The sequence below is a fragment of the Schistocerca nitens genome, chromosome 4, assembly GCF_023898315.1.
Source record: "Schistocerca nitens isolate TAMUIC-IGC-003100 chromosome 4, iqSchNite1.1, whole genome shotgun sequence".
NCBI classification, from domain to species: Eukaryota; Metazoa; Arthropoda; class Insecta; order Orthoptera; family Acrididae; genus Schistocerca; species Schistocerca nitens.
In genome coordinates this window covers 597,474,230-597,490,359 of record NC_064617.1, presented here as the reverse complement: position 1 = coordinate 597,490,359, position 16,130 = coordinate 597,474,230, and the positions used below count along the sequence as shown (strand labels likewise).

The following is a 16,130-nucleotide window of genomic DNA, read 5'->3' as shown; positions in this document are numbered from 1 at the left end:
CTTGCATGAAAATCACAGAAGTACACGCTTTTCGATACAATTTTCGAAATTTTTAACGTTAAATAGTGCTCGGAAATGTTTAAAGCTTAGTTTCCGTGTGTTTCTCATAAGTGCGTTTTACTGCTTTAGGAGATTAACATAGGATCACTGGACATCAAATCCTTCCTTTAATCAAAGAGAGTAGAACAGTCCTATAGGTTCCACCGTCATATAAAAGTGAGATTTCTCCAAGACTTTGTGACTTTCACATGTCCCTATTACGCCATTTTGAGTTTGGTGTTGTGAATTTAGAAAAGGTATCTGTCACTGAAAAGAGCTTTATGTAATGAATTAGGTACATTACAATCACATAAGATCTTATTTAGGGAACAGTATAATGATCCCTGACTTGTACATTTCAGTGTTGTGTGAAGCCTCATGCCATTCAACCAGAAACTCTAGACATCATGGCCTTGGGTCACAGACAACCACGATATGTTCGTGGGGAACCATTCTCCATTCCGTGCGAGAGCGAGTGCGCGAAGCCTCAGCAGTGACTACCGGAGAGTCGTGGCCAACAAGTAACGGACCGACCGACCGGATCACCGACACGTTCCGTCTCCGTCATGTCAACCGAGTGTACAGGTCAGGGAATCCGTTAAACCAGTCGATCTTTGGAGAAGACTTTTATACATTCTTCACTATCTCCCGTGACAGAGCTGTTGCTGGTTCAAGAGCTCAGGTTGTCTTCAACACACAGTAAAGTTGAATGCCGCATCCATTACCGAAATAAAATCTTTATTTCTTCATCGACAATTTGCAGCTTACGAATTGGTACTTATCGGATGTACCTGATATTGAATAAATAGTTCACAATTTCTAAACAGTGTTGGAGATAAATAGTCGTTTTCTAAGGGATGTTTTCCTATGTGGCAAATAATCACAACAATTTGTTTTTCTTAATGGAATGATATTTTGGAAAGGTTGCTGAAGATATATGAACAAGTCTCCAATTCTTCTTACTGTCAGGAGGTGTGATAACTCTGCCGGCACAGTATAGTTTATACCTCTCGTTGGGAAGGAAGAACTTATAGGTACGTAAGGTGTTGCTCTCTGCTGTGTCGAGCGACACATTGATTTTTCTGTATCGCTAAGCCAAGGTCAAGTTCGCAGAGTCTACCGCACGTCGCACACAGGGCGAAAAATAATCTTAAGTAGAATTAAATATTTAAATATTGTTGCAAAACTTGGCCAGCTTATATAAAACTAAGCCAATGTCAACCGTTTCAAATCTCAGCATGATCGGATAATCAGTTTAATCAAAAATCCAGTTTTTTCTAAATTTTAAAAGCGCTCAACATTGTAGTTAGAAAGCTGTAATTTTGGAATTAGGTCAATTTGGCTGTAAAAACATTCTGTAGAGGGTTTCGGAAAGTTACCCCTTTCACTTTTGAATTATTCTATTATTTTCGAAATCTTAAAAGGCATCACAACGAAGTTCGGTAGGTCTGTCTTTGGAATTAAATTCAGTTTATCATAAAAACATATGGCAGAAGTTTCAGTGAAGTTACCTCCTTGGATTTTTCAACTATTAATCAAAAATCAAATTTTGTGCGCAAAATTATAAAACGTATTGTTTCACTTACTTTCGTATGTTAGATACAAAGCTATAATGACAGCATTGCTTCTCGCGTTAGTACGAGGGCTTCCCGGATAGTAATGCACCGCAGTTTTTATTTTTCAACAATTCTTTCTTGAATATAATGAGAATCACACACGAAAGAATGATGTTTTATCTACACACCCCATTCTTCCACGTAATCTTCATTCCGTTCTATGGCCTTTCTCCAGCGTGTCGGTACCAATCCTTGTCCTGGTGGCGGAGACAGTGCTTCACTGTGTGAATCACCTCCTTCTCGTCCTCAAAATGTCTTTCACGAATGGGATCCTTTAATGGCCCAAACAAGTGGAAGTCCGAGGGGGCTAGGTCAGGTGTGTCAGGTGTGACAACCGTGGAGATTAAAATTTAAAATTATAGAGGAGAGAATTTTATATAGTATAAATGGAGTATAGACCTACGTATCTATAGAAACATTGGGATCGTTGTAGGTCCTCAACTGACAACTACATAGCCAGTTTTTAGTAGAAAAGCGCTGCTGCCGATCCTGAAGCAAGGCTAGAGCGAGCGGTACTTTCACCGTCCGCACCACGTACATATAAACACCAAAGTGTCTGCACCTAGGAAGTTATTCGGTCGCCGTCAGTCATAAGGAATGAGTTACGCTCCGCTACAAAATGTGTCGTTATTCTGTCACCGTTGGTGTCCGCACAAGCCTCGGGTGGCACTAATGACGACTAACGTGATATTTTTTCGATCCAATGAGATACTGGTACATCTTGTGAAACTGTAAATAAGTGAACTTACTAGGATTAATAATTTACTTGGAAAGCCCGTCTTTCATTTTCGTGTGCGGCCTGATGCAAAACGCATGGCGTCTGAGATTATTCTCCATTTTAATTGCTTTATTTCATCAGGAACAAAGATTAGAACTCCCTCTGGACTGCGTCAAGTGCTCAGAATGATAGGACAAGCCTTAATGATGTTCCCAACTAATTCTTGTGCATGTGAACCTATGTGAGAATATACTGCTCAGTTAAACGGCAGTAGAGTTTTATTTATCGTAGTGGCTCTTGATTGTTCTGCTTATTCTTAGAGAGCTAGAACATTACATTTCAGTTTCGGTGAGCTGAATTGTGGGTCTGTGAACTCAAGGAACAGTATGGCTTTCTGTCTCTTCGCACAAATAATTCACAGACCCTTGTGAAAGGGAATTACATCAAAAAATCACACAGTGCTACCAAACATTAAGATGTTCAAAAAGTAAACAAAAAAGAACAAACTAAATAATTTTATCTGTCGCTCCACGCTCCAACATCAGAGTATAATTCATACCTAGAGCATCACATAACCAGACACAGACTGATCCTTCGCATGTAACATTTTAATGCATTTTTATGGCCCATGTTACGAAATAATGTAACAGAAAGCATCCCAAATAAACGTTACACTTCTCCCATTCGATAAATACGATGTTAAATATAAGTGAATATCATTTTTAAGAGCCATAATCCTATCAGTATATCTACAGATAAAAATGAAACAAATATTTTTTGTAGAAATGAACATATACACATTTGTGTACTGCTTTATTGGATGTAAACATATTTCACTATATAATAGGGATGTCTATGTTACTGATTACACAATATATGTTAAATTAATGTACCATTTCATTAAATCCCTTCAAGTTTCCATTTGCATCAATTAGACACAAAAATACAAATTCTCAGGCGATTGTGTCCAACCCATTGTCAGGCGGTAGCTATCACCATTTTGCACTTGATAGTGATAGCGTATTAATTTCGCGAAAGTTTGTGAAGTTTTAATCACATGCTGTTACAGCATTCCTGACAATATGTTACCAAACTACATGCTGAGAGACTCTGAATCAGTGGAATGTACCACTTCCTTCAGCATAAAACATGTGACACTGTGTATAACCGCAAATTAAATGCAAGAAAACAAGGTATCGCCGACAACTGCGATATATGAGTGCTGCAGATGTCGAGAATCGGTGATTTCCTGGTAGCACAACAGCACAGAAACTGCCGATAAGTACAGGAACAACGGATTTATTCCTTTAAAAATCTGTTGCTGAAATTCGTGTGCAAAAATTGTAACTACTCTGGCAATACTAAGGGTAGTAGTACTTCAAAGGGGACTGACACGCGGTGGCTGTCTACTATAAAATTTAGTAACCACGTTAATGTCAAACCGTGTTCATAAATTTTAAAACCTAATCGCTATTGCAGTTAACATCAGTGGCTATGGGGAATTGAAGATAGGTGCAAAACATTTTGTAACTTTTTCGATTTTTAATCGAAAATTTGACGACATTCGGAGCAGTAGTGCATGCACAATCAAACATACCACTCATTTGTCATATTTTACATTTTTTCACTCAGAATTGTGGCACACCTGTCATCGCAAAATTATTGCCGAGAGACGTTACATATTTGCTTATAGCTCCTCCTTCACTGCACTGTGATGGTGTATAAGAGGCAGCGACCTCCAAAAGTCCCCTCGCTGCTGCATCAGATCGGTCTTGACTTCCAGCTTCTGACCTATGTCCAGATATTCCAAGTCTGCCTCCGACGTGACTCTTGGCCAATGTAGTGGTTCTTCGTTGGGTGTAGGATTCCTACAAATTATTGCGTCAATTTTATGTTACTATCCACATTTACGAGCTTGCTGGAGATGTATACAAACTTTTCGGAGAATAATATGGGTTAACTAACACATGAAAAAACAGTCAAAGCTTTCATGCTAAGATTTTCCGCCACTTTTATTATGTACAACAATGAAAACAGGTATTATCATTAAATTGTCATTAAATTCTTGCACACAGTTTTATTGTACACGTTATTTCAACTTAATTTTTAGGGTGATTTGCTGTTATATAAACGTTCAAAAAACTGACAAGGAAGTATAAACATCAAGTCTCAGTGGTAAATAGTTCCATAAAACTGTATTATATATATTCATCAGAAACATGTAATGATTCAATTATTCTCTACTAAGTCAATATTTCCTTCATCATGGCAGTTTTAGTGGAATCAATCGCCCAGAAGGCAAAACGTCATACTTTTCTAACTGGCACAGGGACAAATAGGTACTCAAAAGCAAGATCCCTTATCTGTTGTTCACATGCAAGAAAATTTACATTTATTTTCATATATTTTATACTTATTATGCTACTTACCCAGTTGTTGCAAAGTTTGTCCATAGTTTGGTCATTAATCTTACAATCTCCTGGTCTTTCTCAGGAACATCACTGGTTACTGGGCAGAAAGTGAGGTTTGAAAATAAATAATACAAGTCGTCTCCGTGGCATGCACCTGCAATATTTTTTGCAGCTACAAACGATGAGGCACAGTCATTGCATAATCAGTTACTTACATGACGCATAATCACCTGCACTATTTCTATTGAAATACGAAAGCAGCCAGTTTGGAGACAGTGTATACTTGTTTTGTCTGTGGGTATCTCTTATGCCAGAGAATATTATCACAGTGCTTTAAATATAATCAAAAGGAATACATCAGCCTTTCTCCTTGCACATGTTACAAATGAAACATCGAATTTACACCAGAGTAAATACACTTTTCTGATGACTACCATGCTGAGAGTGTTCATTTAGAGATAAGTGTGTGGTATGGGATGTGTATAAAATAAATTATTTCAGATCAGATATAAAATTTGATTCCATTAATTTCATGTTATTAAGAAAAATGATAAAAGGTCTTTGTCGGTTCGTATTGAACTACCTTCTTTGCCGATGACAACTCCAGTTCAAGATTAAATGAGGTCTTTTTTCCTTGTAGTGTTGCAGCTATGGACATACTTATTCTCCTCAAGCAGTTTTTTTTAATTGTGCGCTTCCTCACTGAACATGTGTCTTGTGGATGTGGAATGCCCATCTCCTTTAAGAGATGCTCGTGAGATAACTGTGTATGAAAATAACATAGTGTGTTTCTGCTCGCTTTTGTGCAATCAGTGCTTCCTTCCTAAGCTACTAATTATCAAATAAAATTATATGAGTGTAGCACGGTAATATGATGATTTGTTTGATCCTCAAATTAACAACTATTGGAAGAGAAAAACCACTGAAATTTGCTGTCTGAGAAGTTCAAAAACATGTTCCTATTTGCTCACTTTTTCATCAATACGTATCCAGAAATGTGACATCTATTCATGTGGGCCGGCCGGAGTGGCCGTGCGGTTCTAGGCGCTGCAGTTTGGAGCCGAGCGACCGCTACGGTCGCAGGTTCGAATCCTGCCTCGGGCCTGGATGTGTGTGATGTCCTTAGGTTAGTTAGGTTTAATTAGTTCTAAGTTCTAGGCGACTGATGACCTCAGAAGTTAAGCAGATAGTGCTCAGAGCCATTTGAACCATTTTATTCATGTGGTACAGTAATTGTTGACATTTGTCTTAGTATTTTACAGAACTCTATATGCTATCTTTTTTCTAAATTGTCTGTTCTATTGCAGGGAACCATTCACTAATTATATTTCACTTTATCGCTGGAGAAGGTAATAAGAAACACACATCGCGAGTACTTTGGAAGTATGCAATGTAAGTAATTTAACCTAACGCAGCTTTATATAGTAGAATATCCGTCATTTTTTTTTTTCACGGGGCAGTTGTGGATGCTCTTAAAAATCACTCAAAATGGAATTAAATACCTCGCATCACATAGCATTAATTACGTCAATTCGTAGTGTACATACAACGATGTGTGATTCCATTAATGATGTATAATAATAGTATTTTATCCATTTTCAGCAACTGAAGTTGTATATATTGAAATAATAAGCAACCAGGTCCATAAAAGAAGGTTAAATTCCTTAACCAGTTTCAGGCACTTAGTACCCCTCTTCAGAACGTTATAAGTATCACGTTATATGCGAGTCTCAACAATAAGATGCCTGTGCCATATTGTTGTGGTCATGTGGGTCATAGCGCCTGTATAAAAATGGTATAAGAGATCTATGTGCCATTCTTTTAGCGATTAGGGCATGAGAAGCAAGACTTATTCCAGCAACACGCTAAAGTATCCCACTCATACCTCTAAGGACTGTGCTGGCTATCGCACGCGCTGAATTATTTACCCTTGAAAATATTCGTCGATGAGACCAGATGACATCATTACGTACTTAATTTGCATATGGATTTGTACAAGCATCAAAGACATCATCTCTATAGACCTTCCACAAGGAAAGTTTTGGCGGTCTCCGTGTCCTCCTAAAAATACAGACTTTATTAGGGGTGATGATGTTGAAGGGTTAATAGGAGTACATTTCCTTGACGTCGAGAACTACGATCAGAAAATGACTGATACGAAGTATATAACCGAAAGAAAAATCAAGTAGCCCCAGATCAGGTGAAAGAGAAGGAACAGACTCATCATTCGTAAGTCCTCGTAACCCGCTGGTAAAGCTATCCCACAGAAAATTTTAGACCAGTATTACTTATCTCAAGCCGATAAATTTATCTTTTTCCTGGAAACTTCGTCTCATCGAGTAAACACCATGTATGTAACTGCTGTTAACAGTACTGTCTCTTTCGCAGGCAATCTTCAGAAGACTATTTTATCAGGTTACCTTCCATTCAGAAGGCTGTTGCACGCGGCGACTGTTATATTGACTTGTAAATAATAGATTTCAGCTATCAGTCGTCCTTTTTAAATTTTATTGTCAGATCTAGATTTCAGCTAGAAACTAGCCATTCTCAATGCACTACCATATTTGATCAACATGCATTGATCAAAAATGATAGTGCATTGAGAATGGCTAGTTTCTAGCTGAAATCTAGATCTGACAATAAAATTTAAAAAGGACGACTGACAGCTGAAATCAATTATTTACAAGACTCTTTTATTCACGAAGCATGCTATAGTTTAGTGTCACACAGAATCTACTTTCACTCTGTATGTGAATTTCAGACCCATCTGCGACGGAAATTGTCCTCCATCTTTCAGTAGTCCAGTGTGCACTTTTATGAGTGCCTCAATGGACGATCATCTTTTAACGAATGTTGAGAGCTAAGCTCCAGTCTGATCGCCTCTTACACATGTGACATTCACGAAGCTTACTGCAGATGGAATCATGTAATCACACAATGAAGAGTTCACACCGTTGTTCATTTGAGTTGGTCATAACATCTACTAGAGTTGAAAAAAATAATACTGATCGCTGACCTTGGATGAAGCTTGTGGATACCAAACAATGACGAGAATGTTTGTCAAGATCCGTGAACTAGATATGGAGTTGACCACTGCTACGACTAACATTGTCCGTGGTTGATCTGTCTCTTCCGTAGAATTCCTCACTATAGACCTAGTAAATGATGTCTTGGCATTATTGCATCAAGTTCACAGTGCTGCTGTGGCAAGACCACACTCAACTTGGATGACGACTGTCCAGTGTTCCGTAGAGCTGGAGTTGTGATTTTACGGTACTAATGCATTCCAGTGTACAAACTCAGTTGACAAGACCTTCCAGATTCATGACTAAAGAGGTGACTTTTGAAGTTGATACGGAACAATGGGCCACTGTCGAGTCATACTTGGTATTATACGGTGGAGCAATGAGTATCATGTATACTTCTGCCATGGATTCATGGACCTCAAAAAAGTTTTTGTGTAATTTTTATCAAGATCCGAGTTAAAAAAAAGTTGGAAAGCGAGGTACGTTAGTAACTGAAGAATATACAGGGTGAGTCACTGACTATTGCCACCTAGAATAACTCCGAAAGTATGATAGTAGCTGAAAAATTTCTGGGAGAGTTGTTGAATGGGACAACGGGGGCCACAATATGACGCTGGTTTTTTGTTGCTAGGTGGGGCCGCATTAGAGATATGAAGGTCAACTTTTTTTTAATGAGATGCTATAGTTTGTACTTTTTTCTGATAGCGGCTATCGAGATGAATCCAATGATGTGTAACAATAAGGTCTTTGAAGGTCAACGAAGATCACAAAAATGAACGTCCATTTATATAAGTTGTTAAGAAGTGATGACCATTGGTGTCAATGTAGTGCTGCAATATTCTTATCACGGATTGAGTGGTATTCCTTATCACTTCAGCACTTATCGAAGCACATGCTCTGACAATTTTCTTTCGTATATCGTGCAATAGTAAATATTCGCCGAATACGACGATCCATCTAACGTGCCATTCACATGTAAACACTATTCGACGGTTTTTGCAATACGACACTGGTAGGAAAGGTAAGACTAGTATCGTCGAATCAAGCGAATGTGAATAGTTTTCGTTCGGAAAACAAGTCGATCTGCTTCTCATTTACGGAGAATGCCAATGAAATTCAGTAATAGGGGAGACTTATACGGTGAAAGATATCCTCAACGTAATCACGAACTCAAATTACACGTCGTATGTTTAAACACGTGTATGATAAACTGCGAATAACTGAGCCTTTAACGCATCGGAAACATATCCGACAAAGGAAAGTTACTAACAAGGAAACTGAAATTGATACTCTTGCCACGGTGGTTTGAGATCCTTGTGTTAGTTCGTGTCAAATCGCAAGGGAATCTGGCAAGAGCCAGAGGTGTATTGCTCGTGTTCTGCATCCCCATAAATATCATCCCTACCATATCAGTCTCCACCAAGAATTAACTGGTACGGATTGTATGCGTCATATTGAATTCTGCCGATGGGTTCAACTTCAGACTCACAGGGATGACACACTTATTAATTTGATGTTAATTGATGACGAGACTAAATTCACGAACCATGGAAATCATAATTTGCATAACATACGTTATTGGGCAACTGAAAATCCATGTTGGCTGCGGCAAGTTGCACACCAAAAACCGTTGTCGATGAATGAACGGTGTGGAAATCTTAATGGTAGGAAGTACACAACATTCCTGCAAGAAATATTAGGTTTCTTATTGGATGAAATACCTTTAGGAACAAGGAGCGGAATGTGGTATCAACACAATGGATATCTGGCACATTTTTCACTGATGGCTAGAAATGAGTTGCAGAGACAATGCCCAAATCGTTGGATTGGACGCGGAGATGTGTCGTGGCCTGCTCATTCGCCAGACTTGACGCCTCTTGATTTTTTTTCAGGTGGGGATTCGTAAAAGACATTGTTTATAAATACGTTTCAACTACACCAGAAGATATGCGAGAGAGAACTGTCACAGCATGTACTTCGATAAATGCCGAAGTGATAAGGAATACCACTCAATCCATGATAAGAAGACTGCAGCACTGCATTGATACCAATGGTCATCACTTCGGACATCTTCTGTAAATGGACGTTCATGCTACCTATGTGACCTTCGTTGACCTTAAAAGATGTTACTGTGACACATCATTGGATTCGTCTCGATAGCCACTATCAGAAAATAAGTACCAAACTATAGCATCCCATTAAAAAAAAACAATTTTGACCTTCATATTTCTGACACGACCCCATCCAGCAACAAAAAGCCAACGTCATATTATGGCCCCCGTTGTACCGTTGTACCATGTAACTTTTGTCCCACAAACTTTTCAGTTCCTATCACACTTTCGGAGTTATTCTTGGTGGCAATAGTTAGTAACTCACAGTGTATACGTCAGTTCTAGAGTTTCTCATATGTTTTAGCTTTGTAGTGAGCAATGTAATTGAGAACTAATAGAAGAGACAGAAAAGTATTGTCCGTCTCACCACAACTATTCTTAGCAATCGTAAAAGTATTTTCAATACTAACAAACTGGGAAAAAGTAGAATAAGATTATTTTAACATAAAATAACGTAGACCACTTTCATTTTGCTAGTGACGAACAGATTGTCTCATTTGGCAATTATCGTCAGCCATAGACCTTGCCGTTGGTGGGGAGGCCTGCGTGCCTCAACGATACAGATAGCCGTACCGTAGGTGCACGCACAACGGAGGGGTATCTGTTGAGAGGCAAGACAAACGTGAGGTTCCTGAAGAGGGGCAGCAGCCTTTTCAGTAGTTGCAGGGGCAACAGTCTGGATGATTGACTGATCTGGCATTGCAATACTAACCAAAACGGCCTTTCTGTGCTGGTACTGCGAACGGCTGAAAGCAAGGGGAAACTACAGCCGTAATTTTTCCAGAGGGCAGGCAGTTTTACTGCATGGTTAAATGATGATGGCGTCCTCTTGGGTAAAATATTCCGGAGGTATAATAGTCACCCATTCGGATCACCGGGCGGGGACTACTCAAGAGGACGTCGTTATCAGGAGAAATAAAACTGGCGTTCTACGGATCGGAGCGTGGAATGTCAGATCGCTTAATCGGGCAGGTAGGTTAGAAAATTTAAAAAGGGAAATGGATAGGTTAAAGTTAGACATAGTGAGAATTAGCGAAGTTCGGTGGCACGAGGAACAAGACTTTTGGTCAGGTGAATACAGGGTTGTAAATACAAAATCAAATAGGGGTATTGCAGGAGTAAGTTTAATAATAAATAAAAAAATAGGAGTGAGGGTAAGCTACTACAAACAGCATAGTGAACGCTTTATTGTGGCCAAGATAGACACGAATCCCACGCCTACTACAGTAGTACAAGTTTATATGCCAAGTAGCTCTGCAGATGACGAAGAAATTGAAGAAATGTGTGATGAGATAAAAGAAATTATTTAGATAGTGAAGGGAGACGAAAATTTAATTGTCATGGGTGACTGGAATTCAATAATAGGAAAAGGAAGAGAAGGAAACGTAGTAGGTGAATATGGATTGGGGGTAAGAAATGAAAGACGAAGCTGCCTGGTAGAATTTTGCACAGAGCACAACTTAATCATAGCTAACACTTCGTTCAAGAATCATAAAAGAAGGTTGTATACATGGAAGAAGCCTGGAGATACTAGAAGGTTTCAGATAGATTATATAATGGTAAGACAGAGATTTAGGAATAAGGTTTTAAACTGTAAGAGATTTCCAGGGGAGATGCGGATTCTGACCACAATCTATTGGTTACGAACTGTAGATTAAAACTGAAGAAACTGCAAAAAGGTGTGAATTTAAGGAGATAGAACCTGGATAACCTGACTAAACCAGAGGTTGTACAGAGTTTCAGGGAGAGCATAAGAGAATAATTGACAAGAATGGGGGAAAGAGATACAGAAGAAGAAGAATGGGTAGCTTTGAGAGATGAAGCAGTGAAGGCAGCAAAGTAGGTAAAAAGACGAGGGCTAGCAGAAATTCTTGGGTCACAGAAGAGAAAACAAATTTAATAGATCAAAGGAGAAAATATAAAAATGCAGGAAATAAAGCAGGTAAAAAGGAATACAAACGTCTCAAAAATGAGATCGCCAGGAAGTGCAAAATGGCTAAGCAGGCATGCTAGAGGACAAATGTAAGGATGTAGAGGCTTATCTCACTAGGGGTAAGATAGATACAGCCTACAGGCAAATTAAAGAGACCTTTGGAGTAAAGAGAACCACTTTTATGAATATCAGGAGATTAGATGGAAACCCAGTTCAAAGCAGAGAAGGGAAAGCAGAAAGGTGGAAGGACTATATAGAGGGTCTATACAAGGACGAGGTACTTGAGGGCAATATTATGGAATTGGAAGAGGATGCAGATGAAGATGAAATGGGAGATATGATACTGCGTGAAGAGTTTGACAGAGCACTGAAAGACCTAAGTCGAAACAAAGCCCCAGGAGTAGACAACATTCATTAGAGCTACTGACAGCTTTGGGAGAGCCAGGTCTAACAAAACTCTACTATCTGGTGAGCAAAATGTATGAGACTGGCGAAATACCCTCAGACTTCAAGAAGAATATATTAATTCCAATCTCAAAGAAAGCAGGTGTTGACGGATGCGAAAATTACCGAACTATCAGTTTAATAAGTTACGGCTGCAAAATACTAACGCGAATTCTTTACTGACGTACGGAAAAACTGGTAGAAACTGACCTCGGGGAAGATCAGTTTGGATTCCTTACAAATATTCGAACATTTGAGGCAATACTGACACTACGACTTATCTTAGAAGCTAGATTAAGGAAAGGCAAACCTACGTTTCTAGCATTTGTAGACTTTGAGAAAGTTTTGGCAATGTTGACTGGAATACTCTCTTTCAAATTCTGAAGGTGGCAGGGGTAAAATACAGAGAGCGAAAGGCTATTTATAATTTATACAGAGACCCGGTGGCAGTTATAAGTGTAGAGGGACATGAAAGGGTAGCAGTTGTTGGGAAGGGAGTGAGACAGGGTTGTAGTAGCCTCTCCCCGATGTTATTCAATCTGTATATTGAGAAGCAGTAAAGGAAACAAAAGAACGCAGTAGGCATTAAAATCCATGGAGAAGAAATAAAAACTTTAAGGTTCCCCGATGACATTGTAATTCTGTCAGAGACAGCAAAGACTTGGAAGAGCAGCTGAACGGAATGAATAGTGTCTTGAAAGTAGGATACAAGATGAACATCAACAAAAGCAAAACGAGGATAATGGAATGTAGTCGAGTTAACTCGGGTGATGCTGAGGGAATTAGATTAGGGAATGAGACACTTAAAGTAGTAAAGGAGTTTTGCTATTTGGGGAGCAAAATAACTGATGATGGTCGAAGTAGAGAGGATATAAAATGTAGACGGGCAATGGCAAGGAAAGCATTTCTGAAGAAGAGAAATTTTCTTAAGATCGAGTATAGATTTAAGTGTCAGGAAGTCGTTTCTGAGAGTATTTGTATGGAAGTGAAACATGGACAATAAATAGTTCGGACATGAAGAGAATAGAAGCTTTCGCAATGTGGTGCTACAGAAGAATGCTGAAGATTAGATGGGTAGACCACATAACTAATGAGGAGGTATTGAATAGAATTGGGGAGAAGAGGAGTTTGTGGCACTACTTGACTAGAAGAAGGGAATGGTTGGTAGGACATGTTCTGATGCATCATGGGATCACCAATTTTGTATTGGAGGGCAGCGTGGAGGGCAAAAATCATATAGGGAGACCAAGAGATGAATACACTAAGCAGATTCAGAAGGATGTAGGCAGCCGTACGTACTGGGAGATGAAGCAGCTTGCCCAGGATAGAGTAGCATGGAGAGCTGCATCAAACCAGTCTCAGGACTGAAGACCACAACAACAACAACAGCGTCAGAAACGAATGGAAGAACATAGTAGATCGAGTATGAAAGTGTGCATGCAAATCAATTATACTGAGATAAAATTATAAACCAAGACATCAAATAGTAAATAATTCACATTAGCTATAGAATCTTAGAACTTACTGGTTAGCTTTTTGTAGTATGGGGAACGGAAGACAACTGTTCAGGCAGTCAACGAAAGAAACAGGAGAATATTACAGACCTGCAGTAATTTTGTTAAGCTAAACAGAATTTTTTGTCCTTCCGACGAATCTGAAAAGGAAGCCTTGCAAACAGAGTGTATTAACATTTTTGATATAGACCTATAGACGTATAATTTGTAAACCTTACGTGTGAAAACCAATCACAAAGTAAGGGTTTCTCAGAGAGGCTTGGAGGGGTATACACCGCCCTGCCGCCGGCCGCGGTGGTCTCGTGTTTAAGGCGATCAGTCCGGAACCGCGCGACTGCTACGGTCGCAGGTTCGAATCCTGCCTCGGGCATGGATGTGTGTGATGTCCTTAGGTTAGTTAGGTTTAAGTAGTTCTAAGTTCTAGGGGACTGATGACCACAGATGTTAAGTCCCATAGTGCTCAGAGCCATTTGAACACCGCCCTGCCCCATTAGTGTGGCAACGTGTCAAAATCCTGAATAACACCTTTTTCAGCGCAGACCGCTGCGAGATACGCAGTCTCTGTCTATGACCGTCAGATTACCATCTGTGTGGTCCTGTTAAAGATGCTTCAAGTGGCCATCGGTTCAGTTCGAGTCAATATGTGGAGGAACCTGGGTCTACGTGACTTGCTGCGCTCCGAAGGCCTCTTTTCAAGAAAGCATTGGAAAGCTAGTGCAACTGGGGACCAAGTGCACTGAAAATCAGGGTGACTTTGTTGGAATGTATCAACACAAATAGTGTTCTCTTGTTGCATCAAATTATCAAAACTGGTAACTTATTGACTTACGCTGGTAAACAATGTAGGAATAAAATGGTTTCTTAGGGCGAACAGTGTCGTACAATGGGAAATCTGGGGGAAGCAGAGTGGCAGACTGGCGGAAGCCTATCCAGGAGCATACGTCAAATGATAGTAGTCATAATGATGGTGGTGAAGGTTGCGCTTGTAAGTTGAAGTAGCTGAAGTAAAAATGTTATATTTCCCCAAATATTCCATAACAATTAATAGTGTCTTATTTTACTAGAACCCTAACATAGGAAATGTAAGTTCTTGAGTCGTAACAGCTTTGCCTATAGTATTGCGTATCAGAATACTGTGTCTTTCGTTGCATTAATTTACACTTATTCGTTAGTCTGTGTTGTATTACTAGAAGTATGAAATATGTTAGAGTAACTTTAAAGGGTCCTTAGCACGACAGGTTTTTAATAGCGTCACTGAGACTGCTGCAGAGCAGAGCAGCATTCAGCGTAGTCTTACCTACGTCCTTGTCCTGAGCTCCATACGATACCGACAGACTGAACTTGCCGTTGTACGAAAACAGGTACAGGTACACGGGAGCTCTGTCCTTGTACTTTCTTGCCACGTCATCTGTATTCCAGGTAATATAGCGATCAGTGTACAACTGGAAATAGAGAGATAAACTGTTTAGTAAGTGATACATCTCTTTACAATTCACATTTAAATCACAACTGCGGTTATACTATTCTTGAACTAAATGAAGAATAATGTTTAGCATTTCAAGGTAATCACTTGAGCTCCATAATATCAATACTTGGATGACTTGGATGTAAAGTTACCTTGTAAGAATACATTCTCTTAAATCACTAAGATATTTGAGATTTAGTGACATACTAGATTGTTCATCTGTCTATGTACAAGGGGTATCCAGAAAACATGTTCCGATCAGTCGTAAAATGAAAACCATGAAGAGAAAATCCGATGAAGCTTTGCTCAGATTGTTGGGCAGTGTCTGTAGTGTGTCAGTCGATCGCGTCGAGGATGTAAAGACGCCTAGAAAATATTGTCTCCCGCCAAGTATGTGTGCCTGGAGGCAGATCTCGCCTGATTTCGTACAACCCCACGGAACGTAACTCTGACGCATTTCCTTCGTCACGACAATTCTCAGCCGCACCTGCAGGAGCTATGAAGACTCTCTTGTAGTGTTTTCGATGGAAAGTGTTTGATCACCAGCCTTACAGTCCGGACGTGCCGCCCTCTGATTTTCATCTCTGCCCACGTGAACCGCTGGCTACGAAGACAACACATTGGCACCGTGAAGATCAGCGTTGAGACTTTGTGGAAAGCATAGGCTGCTGCCTTTTATGACGAGGCTATTGGAATGTTGGTACAACGCTATGATATGTATATGTCAAAGTCGGAGCGGTGACTATGTACAGGAGTAGCTGGAAGGTGTAGGTAACTCTTGCCAAATAAAACATTTCGAATTTTCGCTGTAGTTTCCATTTTGAGACCGATCGGATCTTACTTTCTGGGCATT

General features: G+C 39.6%; 1 protein-coding gene across 1 annotated transcript in view; it reads right to left on the bottom strand.

The window, feature by feature from the left end:
- Positions 1–3,189: 3,189 nt before the first annotated feature.
- Positions 3,190–16,130, bottom strand: part of LOC126252935 (juvenile hormone esterase-like) — a 93,503-nt gene continuing 80,562 nt past the window's right edge. Inside the window, exons 8-10 of the mRNA XM_049953929.1 lie at positions 15,110–15,254; positions 4,803–4,938; positions 3,190–4,241 (exon numbers count right to left, since the gene is read on the bottom strand). Of these exons, the coding sequence (XP_049809886.1) occupies positions 4,061–4,241; positions 4,803–4,938; positions 15,110–15,254 (462 nt within the window). The 3' untranslated portion in view covers positions 3,190–4,060. The remainder of the gene's footprint in view (positions 4,242–4,802; positions 4,939–15,109; positions 15,255–16,130) is intronic.